Source organism: Dermacentor variabilis, chromosome 2 (assembly GCF_050947875.1).
Source record: "Dermacentor variabilis isolate Ectoservices chromosome 2, ASM5094787v1, whole genome shotgun sequence".
Classification (NCBI taxonomy): Eukaryota; Metazoa; Arthropoda; class Arachnida; order Ixodida; family Ixodidae; genus Dermacentor; species Dermacentor variabilis.
In genome coordinates, this window is record NC_134569.1 from 222,547,195 (window position 1) to 222,560,368 (window position 13,174).

Below are 13,174 nucleotides of genomic sequence, written 5' to 3' on the forward strand. Positions count from 1 at the left end.
CCTGCTTGATAGTGTCAATATGGTCTGTTGTTGAGTAGCCCTTCCAAAATCCTGCCTGGTCCTTTGGTTGACAAACGTCTAAGGTGTTCCTGATTCTATTTGCGATTATCTTAGTAAATACTTTGTAGGTAACGGACAGTAAGCTGATCGGTCTGTAATATTTTAGTCTTTGTCATCCCCTTTCTTATGGATTAGGATTATTTTAGCGTTCTTGCAAGATTCCGGTACGCTCGAGGTCATGAGGCATTGCGTATACAGGGTGGCCAGTTTTTCTAGAACAATCTGCCCACCATCCTTCAACAAATCTGCTGTAACCTGATCCTCCCCGGCTAACTTCCCCCTTCACATAGCTCCCAAGGCTTTCTTTTCTTCTTCCGGTGTTACTTGTGGGAGGTCAAATTCCTCTGGACTATTCCCTCTTCCATTATCTTCGTGGGTGCCACAGGTACTGTATAAATTTCTATAGAACTCCTCAGCCACTTAAACTATCTCATCCATATTAGTGATCATATTGCCGGCTTTGTCTCTTAACGCATACATCTGATTCTTGCCTATTCCTAGTTTCTTCTTCACTGCTTTTAGGCTTCCTCCGATCCTGAGAGCATGTTCAATTCTATCCGTATTATACTTCCTTATGTCGGCTTCCTTATGACGCTTATTAACTAACTTGGAAAGCTCTGCCAGTTCTATTCTAGCTGTAGGGTTAGAGGCTTTCACACATTGGCGTTTCTTGATCAGATCTTTCGTCTCCTGCGATAGCTTACTCGCATCCTGACTAACGGAGTTACCACCGACGCCTATTGCACGCTGCTTAATGATGCCCGTAAGATTATCGTTCATTGCTTCAACTCTAAGATCCTCTTCCTGAGTTAAAGCCGAATACCTGTTCTGTAGCTCGATCTGGAATTCCTCTATTTTCCCTCTTACCGCTAACTCATTGAGTGGCTTCTTATGTACCAGTTTCTCCCGTTCCCTACTCAAGTCTAGGCTAATTCGAGATCTTGCCATCCTATGGTCACTGCAGCGCACCTTGCCGAGCGCGTCCACACCTTGTATGATTTATTAATTAATTTATTTATTTATTTATTTATTTATTTATTTATTTATTTATTTATTTATTTATTTATTTATTTATACATACTGCAGCCCCACAGGAGGGCTATTGCAGGAGTGGGTAAAAACAGTGTTGAACAAAAATAAAGTAAAATCAACAATGACTCTTACAACATCGTTACAATCGTTTACAAAATCTTACAAATTGTTTTCATCGATCATTAAAAAGCAATGACACAGCAATACGCACACATAAAGTATAAACTAAACCTGATCTAAGTAGTTACATATACTGGTTTTCATAGACAGCACTTTCGAATTCGCTTATCGGGAGTGAACGAAGGCAGCCAGGCAAGGAATTCCATACTTCTATTGTGCGGGGAAAGAAGCTGTACTTGAAGGTATTTGTACGGGCATAGAGAGGTGTAAGATTAAGCTCGTGGAAATTACGCGTGCAAGAAGGCTTGGTGAAAGATATGCAAGCTGTGTTTGAAGTCTGGTATGACTTGTTAATTATGTTGTGCAAAAATTTTAATGATTCCACATCACGACGTACTGAAAGTAATGTTAGATACAGTGTAGGGAGGGCAGACGAGGGTGAAAAATAGCCGTCATACCAATGTAAAATGAAACGGACGGCTTTTTTCTGAACTGCTTCTAGTTTGATTATGTTGTTTTGGTTATGTGGTGACCAGACTGTTGCGGCATAATCGATAATGGGGCGAACAAGAGTTTTATACATTAAAAGTTTTGTTGCCTTCGGAGCCTTTTGCATAGTACGACGTAGGTATCCAAGCTGTTTTAGGGCCTTTGAACATGTTTGGTCAATGTGTGTAGTCCATGAGAGATTGTGAGTAAATGTTACGCCAAGGTATTTTTATTGTCGAACTCTGGTTAAAGGTGACCCATTCAATGAATATGTCGCAATTACAGGTGCTGCTCTTTTCGTGAAGGACAAAACAACCGTTTTCTTAAAATTAATGTTCATTTTCCATTTTTCACACCAAGCACTGAAAGAGACAAAGGAATCGTTTAATCGCTGAAAACTATTCGGGGAATCAATCACGTCGTATAAGACGCAATCGTCAGCATAAAGACGAATATTAGAGGAAACATGTTTTGGGAGGTCATTGACATAAATTAAAAACAATAAAGGAACCAGGACGGATCCTTGAGGAACCCCGGAGCCTACTTCAAGTACGGATGACCTTGCAGAACTAAAGTCGACGTATTGGGACCGGTTAGAAAGGAAACTAGCGATCCAATTGACCAGATGGGAATTTTTTAGTATTGCATTTAATTTTTGCAAGAGGTGATAATGAAGTAATGAATCGAAAGCTTTAGAAAAATCAATGAAGATAGCATCAATCTGTTTACCGAGATCCAACTGATAAGCGATGTCATGGGTGAAGTCGGTTAACTGCGTGACAGTACTGAAACCACGTCTAAAGCCGTGCTGAACATTAGTTAGAATGGTGTTGGACTCCAGAAAATCTATTATGTGTTTGTAAATAATATGTTCCAGCATTTTGCACGATTGGGAAGTTAAAGAAATTGGTCTGTAATTGTTCTGGTCTGATGCCAGTGTTAGCGCAGAGTATGAGGTCTATTTCATTTCTAGTCTCGCCATTCTTGCTCCTCCACGCCCACTTTCGATTATCCCGCTTGTGGAAGTAGGTAATCATTATCTGCAAATATTCCGTTCTGCAAGCTCTACTATTAACTCTCCCCTATATCCTATGTCATATTCCCCCACTGACTTGTCTCCAGCCTGCTGCTTGCCTACCCTGGCATTGAAGTTACCGATCAGTATAGTGTACTTTGTTTTGACTTTACCTATCGCCGATTCCACGTCGTCTTATAAGTTTTCGACTTCCTGGTCATCGTGACTGGATGTAGGCGCATAAACCTGTTCGACCTTCAATTGGTACCTCTTATTATGCTTCACAACGAGACATGCCACACTCTCGTTAATGCTATAGAGTTCCTGTATGTTACCAGCTATATCCTAATTAATCAGGAATCCGACCACCAGTTCTCGTCTCTCCGCTAAGCCCCGGTACCAGAGGGCGTGCTTGTTTTTTAGCACCGCGTATGCTTCACATTGGTGCTCCTAACCTCACTGAGGCCTATTATATCCCATTTAATGCCCGCTAATTCCTCCAAAAGCACTGCGAGACTCGCCTCACTAGATAACGTTTTAGCGTTAAACGTTGCCAGGTTCAGATTTCAATGGCGGCCTGTCCGGATCCAGAGATTCTTAGCACCCTCTGCTGCGTCGCAGGTCTGACCGCCGCCGTGGTCAGTTGCTTCGCAGCTGCTGGGGACTGAGGGCCGGGGTTTGATTGTTGTATTCATATAGGAGATTGTGGCCATGTACTGCACCAGGATGGCCCATCCTGCTCTGGTGAGGGAGTGCGTTACCGGTTTTGGTCAGCGGGATCAGGCCGCACTCAAGGCCTTATTTATGCAATTTTATCAACACGTGGATTTTTTAATCCGGTGGAAAATTGCGCAGCACCGGGATTCGAACTACGCGAGGCGGATGCTCGACCTCTACGCCACCGCTGCAGCCTTTAGACGCAGCGGTCACCAAATGAGGCGTCAGTGCGCGCTGGTTCCCTTGTTTCACAGCGCCGGCAGCCAGCGTCCGAGCGTAAACAACTTCGACCCCACTCCGCAATGCCGGCACGCCTGGGGACAAACGCATACAACACGCGTAAAGAAACTTCTCCCCAGTAGTTCTATAGGAAGAGTCAAATATTCAAGAAGCAAAGTCCCCAGATTTTCTCTCTTGCACCCGCTTTTACTCGCGCCTGCGCAGAAACGCCGAGCTTCGCGAGAAACGCCACGTCCCGATGTACGTAATAGCAATTGCAAAAATGTCACCGGACAATCATGTTCAAACAAGTGCGGCAATGGCCCTTTCTCTTGTCCTGGTGTATCGCATATATATTCGCCTCCACCTTTTATAAAGGCCCTAGGAAGAGGTGTGCTTGAGTTGGATCTGGTTTCTCTGTTGCGTTTGATGCGCCTTCTTTCCCGCTTTCAGAACATCGTATGTCTTTTCCAGGTGTGAATTCTTCTGGCATTCTGAGGAAACGTATATCGTTCTCTACGACTATCATTACTGAAATTCTTTACGCATTTTGCTTCTCCTCCGTGAGTATCCGTGCTCTGCGGTAAGCCTTGGATTCTTCGGTGGAAGGATATCGCCTTCTAGCGCTCGTGCAAGTCTGCTTTCATGCGCAAATCGTCTCTTGTAGTAGGCACGTAAATATTGGCTCCTGTAGAAAATTCTTCCCTCTCTTCAAGTCACCGTGACTCCAGTTTCTAGCTAGAGTGCTTCCTTCGATAATCAGAATTTCTTTTGCAAAAGCGAATTTAAAACTTCTTGAGTCCCGCTTGCAGCTCTTATACCTGGGTAGGCTGTCATTGTAGGCTCTCACTCTGCGCTGCCTGATTCGTGGTTTTACAGCTCCCAAAGCCAACGGGCCTACCGATCTTTGGTTAGCTTCCAACCTCGACAAGATATCCGATTTTAAGCACAGAATGGCATTTGCGAACGTTAGCGCTGGCACCATTACTTCTTTCAAGATTTCACGCACCACCTCATATTTATTCTGGCCCCAAATTGCTCTACGTTTCGTTATTGTTGCATTCCGCTTCCCTTTTATTGAGGTATCACTGACGTATCTATATTGCTTGACGGTGGATGTGATTTGCTGTTAAATTGGCACCACGTAATTACTCCTTTCTTTGTTGAAGATCACAATTCCCAATTTTTCCGTGCTGAACTTAAGGCCTACGTTTGTCGCTGCGTCGCCAAGAGATGGCCTTTGGACGGCGACGCTCGTCACAAACACCTACTCTTACTGGAATATTCTTAGCCCGTAAAATAGTGATTGCTTGGCCGTGGCGGCGCTAACACATACGTGGAATCCTACACTGATAGAATCGCTGATAGAAACCAATCCTTCAGTCATCCATCAGAACACAGAACCGGGTATTATCAACTTAGAAATGCTTGGCAAATGATTAATGTCCGTTATCATTAATTTCCGCAAATAGTCCACACCATCCAAAAGACATCATCCTGGGGACCGCAGCCATATTTGGTTCTAGAAGTTTGTTTGCAACGGTGATGGTCACTATTTTTCATATCTTTGACAAAGTCATTGTCAAGTGCCAACTGAGTCAAGTTTCGGTAGATGAAGGGAACTTCAATTGCTTCTGCAGTGTATTTTTCGTCGTACTGACTTCCCAGGCGTGCTTCTACAAGCCGACGGCCTAGAGGATCTTGTTTCGCGGAACGTGTTTTGTCGCAAATTTGTTCGTCTGAGTTCCTTGAGGCTTAACGCTTTCGAAAATATCTCGTGGATGACTTCCGCTATCTATCATGCCTCGAAGATAGCCGCATCTTTGTCCAAAGACTATCCACAATCGGAAATTCTGCAGTACTACTTGCGTCTCCATTCCCCTCTCTAGGACCGACCCTGCAAGACAACTTCGCATTCTAGCACACACGCTCTCCTTAGCAAAGTGGAATACCGCACATACAAGGCGCATCTGACTATACAGACTAGACCCTTCATTGCAACTCAGACCTCCGGCTGGACTGCACCGTCGCGAAGCGTCTCTTCCGCGTCGGTTGTGGCTAGAATTTGCCTTCACGAAAGCTTACTCAGCACTAATTCGAATGGCTGATAGTCCAGCATGTTATGTTTGCGTAAGCGAGGAGAACGTTAACCACTTATTGTGCCAGTCTGCTCAATTTCAAGCACAAAGACAATCTTTGTCCAACACATTGAGGAAACTAGAAGATCGTCCTCTGAGTGAACAGACAGTACTAGAGCACCGTCCCCACCGACCATCAGCTCAGAATGCAGTGAAGGCCCTTTTGTGTTTTCTAAGAATGTCTGTATTGCACGAGCGGCTTAAACTCAACGACTGTCTGTGCACGTATCTATATTCTCTCTCTCTCTTCCCCTTCTCCCTTCCCTCAACGTAGGGTAGCCAACCGGACTCTTGACTGGTTAACATCCCTGCCTTCCTTATATCCATCTCTCTTTCTCTGTCCAATACTACTCAAAAATCTCTGCAAGGTGAATTCGTATGTAGGTTTATGGTTTTCGTCGTAGTTTCCTGCGTTTCTCATTTGGTCACCTCGTAGGATCGCTTATTGACGACACATGTTTTCCGCTGCACTTCTTACAATGTACGGGGCGTCGGAAACTCCTACAGACAGGCTGTCGCTTATGTTGTATTAGAAGCAGCGACTGTCCTTGGTTAGCTTTCTCAACTTCTTTTTCTTTTCTAAGCAACGCATCACAAACTTTGCTGTTGTGCTGATCTGAGCCGCAAGAAAACCACGTCGTAGTTTTAGTGGATGACGATGCACATAAACCGACCGGAGGCTGTGAAAATGTTCTTTTCCCTGTCTACACATCGCTTTCTGTGCGTATCGCCTTGGTGATCGTTCACACCGCGGAAGATCAGTGCTGCAACGGCTGAGCTACGGTGAAACCTTTATAGCCACCACGGACCGAAAAGAAAGAATTCCTTCAAACCTCCGCGAATCCCTGTGCATAGCTCCAATTCCACGCAACAAGCACCCCACGTGCCACAAGGAAAGAAGACAAGCCCGAGTAGATGCTCTACGGCGAAGACACAGGCAAGATCCGGACGCCAGATACACCGACGCAGCCAAATACGCGCAAAGAAACCCTTACGCCCTGAGCGTCGTAGATTCTCAGGGCAGAGAGCTAGCGTCTGCCACAGTCCGTGCACAAAACCCCAAGTCTGCAGAAGATACGGCAATCGCCCTAGCAACTACCACGTGCATGGGCGCAGCTGTCATCTCCGATTCTCAAGCAGCGGTCAGGAACTACGCTAAGCGTCACGTGCGACAGAAGCACTGAAGCTATTGAAGCACCGCAGTACTTCGACCCCCTACACCTGCGTGACATGGGTTCCTGGGCATGAGGGGCTAGAGGGGAATGAAGCGGCACACGCCGCGGCCCGAGGCCACACCTGCCGGGCCAACCTTTCTACTCTCGACACGCCCGGTCTACGCCAGCGGAGGCAGAGACCGTACCCATCACGTACTCAGGGATCCTTCAACATCACAGGCTGGAACGCAGGGTGTACCCACCACCTCACCCAAAGTTCAACAAAGAAGAAAGCACTACACTCAGAAGACTGCAAAGTAATACTTATATCCACGGAATCATCATGCATAGACTGTACCCAACGCTACAAGGAAACCACTGCCCAATGTGCGGCGTACCGGACACCTTAGCGCACCTGATCCTCGAATGTCCATGGTATCTAGACAAAGACGCATTGCCTTCACCGCGAGACTGTTGCAACACCAGACAAAGCGAAGACCTCATAGAAACGTGGGAGGCCAAGCTCGTCTCCGAGGACCTGGAACAACAACGACGCCTCGTCGCCAGGGCCAAGGAGGCAGCGAAGGCCAGAGGGTTCCTGGATTGAGGAGACCTCCCACCGAGAGTAGAACCGGGGCTTACCCCGGAATACTGTTTCCAAAATAAAAGGTTATTCCTCCTCCTTTCGAGTCAGTTTATAGCGTAAAAAAAATTCTACATGACTACACTGGCAGAAATTGCAAGTACACCACAATGAGCACAGGATGTCACCCGCCGTGGTTGCTCAGTGGCTATGGCATTGGGCTGCTGAGGTCAAGGTCACGGGATTGAATCCCGGCCTGGGCGGCCGGATTTCAATGAGGGCGAAATGCGAAAACACCCGTGTACTTAGATTTAGGTGCACGTCAAAGAACTCCACGTGGTCAAAACTTCCGGAGTCCTTCACTACGGCGTGCCTCATAATCAGAAAGTGGTTTTGGCACGTAACACTCCATAATTTAATGAATTAAGTCACAAGTTGTCACATAGACTTTCACTGGGAAGCCGAAAACGAAGCTTGCGTTCCTAATTTTGTTTCGCCATTGCTCGGAAAACTTCTCTCGTTGTTCACTACTGACAAATTGCGATACATTGGTTAGCAGATGGAGAACTGTAACCAGACCTTATCATTACATGGAAATAATTGCTTATTTTCGATCATTCGAAAACAACGAATAGTTCATTTTCGAATACGTATATGAATAGCTAGTGTGTAGTACTCCATCCTTAATTTCAACTTGGAATATTCACCCACTTCTAGTCAGGAGGTAATCTAGTATAAAATTGAGCTCGTCTTCTGCAGCCGTACCTACTGCAAGTGCTGGTGTTGATACTGCAGAGCTTCCTAGAATCGCCGCGTGTCCTTGACCCTGCCGAATTAGCGACTTTTCCGTGATACTTTGCGTATATCTGTCGGTGCGGCCTTCAGGATGATATCTGTCATCATCGTGGAATACATTGCAGGCGTAATTTTCAGTTCTTTTTCTCCGCGTATATTGCAATGAAGGTAGTCTTAGAAACTTGCACATTCTTTGAACCGCACCTTCAGTAGGTGTTCGCGGATTCATTTTGAATCACCTAGTTAGAATGTCTACTGTATCATCGTAACAGGCTCCTGTGGCATCCAATCCACTAATCGAGGCAGCTTAATAGACCCCGTAAATACAAAAACTTCTCGTCTTTTGTCAAGCTATGATTCTCATGCACAACCTTGTTCGATTGCTCACAAGAGTTCGGCCATTTGAAAACGTCTCCGTCAAATATATTAAGCTGCCACTCTGGTGGCAAACGTTGTGCTGTGATTCTCAACGCGGTATGGTGCCCTAAAGCGACCTATAGCACGTGCTTTCCTGGGTCTTCATACGTGAAGAATTGGCATATTCTGTCGGGAAATCTTTATCGCTTATGAATTCTTCTAAATCTGCGTTAATCTTTAGGCGGTCATAGTTGTTACATTAAAGCATTTCAAGGAATGCTATGATTGTTCCTATGTCGGCAGTGTCTAACGTGTCTTTAGTTTCACTGATAATTCAAGTGTTCCGTTGCCGATGCGCTGTCCTATTGTTTTCTAATGCGTAAGCATTCTTATATAGTTTATAGTTATATAGTTATATAGTGTATAGTTTAATAGTAGATGATTCCTAGCGTAAGAAAAAAAAGCAGAAAAATACTTCTGACCAGCATTCGAACCAGGGACTGCATCGTGCCAGGCAAAGCCACATTGACTGTATGAGCCACACTGACTGGTAGCGTTAGAAAAAAAAAGAATGAAAAAATCACTGGTCGGCTCCAATTTCGCCACGTCAAGGTCGTAATAAAAATAAAATAAAAACGAAAGCTATGGCGGGGCAAAACTGGTTGTGACGGCATTTTAGCGTATTCGATACAATATATTTGCAAAATAAATGCATAAGCTAGCTAAATAAGTAAGCAAAAGCGAAGTAGCAGCCGATCGAACGATAGCTTACGAATTAGTAGGCAATTCACCGAATTTCTGTGACATTTTAACTCGGTTACGCTAAGATACGACGGCTTCGCTCACCTACAGCTGGTTCACTAGCATCTTTAAAACTAAGTGCCACCCTTCCGGCTGCAAGACTGAGACAGCTCGTCTAAGGTTTCTAGCGAAGCCTCAAGGAATTGGGCAGGGAACACTTCTGAGATTTTTAGCTGCGGTTTTCATGCACTGTAGCCAGTCTACGAACATAAACAGACACTGTAACAGTACAACAAGAAGCACACTGATCCAAACACCCTTCTTCATTGATGACAGCTATTGACATCAATGAAGCCGCGTATGAGAATCTGCTATATCACGAAATGAAGCTCCCAGAAAAGAGTAAAGAGCAGGCTTCTGTTAAGAGGAAGCTTCAACTCGGCCCAACTCCGACGCGGACTATTCAACTGCATGTGAAATGCAAAAACGTTTTTCTGAAAAAATCCCTGAACCGATGTTGCTGAAATTTGCTGAATTTTAGAGAGAAAGTTAAGTTCTAGTGACTGTTAAAAGCGGAATTTCGATTCAGGGCCTGAATTTTGTGAGAAAGATTCTCAAATATTCGAAAGTTTGAACAAAAAAATGGAAGCACAATGTTTACAACTTCATAGCTCTGCATCAAGAACAGATATCGCGGTTTTGTAAACGACATCCACTAGACCATTGAAATGGGACACATTTGACATGTCATTTTAAATGTTACGTTAATTTGTTACGTTGCGTACAAGGGTTCTGCAAAAGCTATATTTCCATATTACTAAAAAATAACTTTTCTGAGATTTATGTGAAACGCATCAGTTTTGTCGGCCTTAGATATACCGTTAGATGCCATTCACATAATTGTGATATCATTTTTCATTGTTGAGTTGCAGAGTTTTAAACATGATAGTTTCTGTTCTGGAAAGTTGGCATTTTTGCGAATTTTTAATAAAGAATGGACGACGTAAATAAAAGATTCGCAGCAAGCGGTTACTAGATTTAAGGTTTTTCTTTTAAATGCCACAAACCTCGCCATGTTTGGTACAGTGGTTGCCGAGAAAAACGAATTCTCCGTTTACGTGTATTTATATAGGAGCACCCGAACTTAAAGCTTCCTCTTAAAATAAGAGCCTTTGAGAAAAAGGTGACTTCGCGCTTTGCTTGCAGGCCCCACGCGCCGCGCACGACTGTAACATTTAGCTGAGATGTTCGCAGCAGCGTATATGCTGTCCGTGGACTGCGTTTTTTCACCATGCCCGGCGGGTGGTTCAGGAACCCTTCAACAGGCGACCTGAGCGTCTTGCAGGAAATTTCTGTGCTTTCGGAAGCGCCAAGAACCTGACAATGTTCTAGGATATTGTAGACCAAGTGCATTTGCGTGCTACAAAAGTTATATCACATGTTTTCTATTGAATGATGCTACATTTTCAGTCTCACAGTCTAAGGGTGAACGTCGAATTTGAGCTGTCGTCATCCTTTGTCAGGTATTCTTAATGGTTAGGTAAAAGCTCAGTACAGATGGTTAGTAAATTCACTGTTTATTCCTGATTCACACAGACCATAGGCCAACGTGAAACGTTTAAGTAAATGATTTACGCCACACTAGCGTATGTTAAGGTGTTCCAAGACGTCAGCGTTGCCTAAAATTTACTGAGCTTTCTTAGCGACAACTAAAGCTACATTGAAGCAAAATTTTGCGGAAATGTACTGACTTTTTTCGTCTCGCAATTGGGACACGCTTAAAAAAATTACGGCAACACTGGTTGTCAGGTTTTAGAACGGCTTTACTGCACTTTCGTTCGTGCGATCGATCATGGCACAGCTGAGACCGGCGCGAGATTGCGTTCCGAGGTAATCTCAGGAATTATATCAACCCACTATTGAGCACAGCATAAGGCGCGGGTGTTCACATTCCAAGTGGATTCTGTAAGACAATTTTAGATCAATTAAACATCCGGTTTCTTTGCGCTGCAGTCATCCGCAGTAATGCCACACAAGATGGTGCAGAGCATACCCATTATATATATAAATTATATGTATATATACCCATTATTTCAAGCGCACATGGGCAAGAAGCCCCCACCGCGGCGCTCTCTCCACACGACCTTCTTTATCTAGTACGTAAACCTGAGCAGCTACTCCCTTCTTCGAGCGTGTGCTCCAGCTATTTACGCGTCTTTGTTCCTGTCTTCGGCGGTCGCAAGCTGGCACTATTGATCGTGTCACGTAGACGCTGTTTGATCTGGGCGACTGACTTTAGCTGGGCACAACTGTTCGCGCACACGCAGCAGCCGCCACCTGCGACCTGGCCACGGTTCGTGCCTGCTACGAGGACATCATGGACAGCGTGCCACTGTTCTTCGCCTCCCGTGCACAGCGTGGGGACGCGGCGGCCACATTCTGCAGGTGAATGGGCCACGAGAAATCACGAGGAAACGTGTATTATGCTCGTACAATAGTTATGGCTAACGATACCATGGTTATGGTCATGTCCGCGCGAATAACGATTTCTCGGAGGTACAATGTATCCGATCCCCGGAATACATCTCGCAGTTAACGTATAAAATATATTAAACAAAATTGAATTGCACGCATAAATTGGCGCGAAATGACTGCAGGTGGTTGTCTTCCCTCCTATTTCAACGAACTAATATTACTGCTTACCTTTAGTGAAACTGTCCACCCAATTATTTATTTGATAATGGAATTGTTTTCCAGAGTGCATAATATTATAACAAGAACAGCTTCTTACGCGTTGTTTCAGTAGAAATTAAAGCATCGTAACATACGACACATCGACTGCGTTCGAGGCGTGCTGGCTGTTTGCAAAAGATGTCGCTCCGAAGCCTTCACTTCCCGGCACTTCCACGCGAGCCATGTCGTCGCAGTGCCGTCTTCTAGTTAACTGTGCTAATCTGTGCCGACATCGGCTTCCACAACGGGACGCGCTCGTTCACGTTCGACGTTGTTAAGTGCAGCCACTATTGGGAGTACTCGTCGTGTTCCGGCAAAGCGGAGACGAAGGCCTGCCGGGGAGAAGAAGTGGTCGACCGGATGGAGCGCCTCTACCGCCAAGTGAGCGCCGAGCTCTGCGACGACGCGCAACACCGGCTGCTCAAGAGTAAGCAGCAGCGGCTCCTTCAGACAGCTCACTCGATATCCTTCGAACCTCGAATGACAGATTCGAGATGTGACATGAGTTTATTCGCTTAGTCTAAACCATTTCGTTTACTCTGTGAACTCCTTACTGACTTAGGGTACATTGGACTGGTTGCTTTAGAGCGCCCCAGAGCGCTGTTGTGGCACGCGTGACATTCGACTGGTGCAAGTCGAGCTCTCGGAACACATTCTGCTGGTTCTTTTAGAGCGCCGCGCTCCAGCTTGGAACGCTTGGGAGCGCCACCGAGATCGGGCGGAGTTCTGGTCCCGTTATCCCCGCAGCTTTTGTTGGCGTTGGGTCTGGATGGGCGGCATACGCGAGTAGAGCCTTGTTTGCTTACACAAAAGAAACGGCTTGCAGCCTTCCTGTTCCGGCAACCTGTTGCTCTGGTGAGCAGTTGCGAGGTCGGCTGGGTCACGCTTTCGCATCCTCCGTTCGAGAGCTCCGCGGTGTTGCAATCTGAGTCGGATCGAGCGTGCTAGAGAGCAGCCGAATGCACCATTAGTCACCAGCGTCCGCTCCCGATTAAATGTGTAAAAGCACCGGTCCTCCTTA

At 45.5% G+C, this 13,174-nt stretch overlaps 1 protein-coding gene across 2 annotated transcripts in view; it reads left to right on the forward strand.

The window, feature by feature from the left end:
* LOC142571194 (uncharacterized) overlaps positions 1 to 13,174 on the forward strand; it is an 84,393-nt gene that overhangs the window by 6,484 nt on the left and 64,735 nt on the right. The window contains exons 2-3 of one of the 2 annotated variants that reach the window (XM_075679464.1): positions 11,748 to 11,865; positions 12,438 to 12,580. In XM_075679464.1, coding sequence (XP_075535579.1) covers positions 11,748 to 11,865; positions 12,438 to 12,580 — 261 coding nt within the window. The remainder of the gene's footprint in view (positions 1 to 11,747; positions 11,866 to 12,437; positions 12,581 to 13,174) is intronic. The other variant, XM_075679465.1, reaches the window with a different exon arrangement.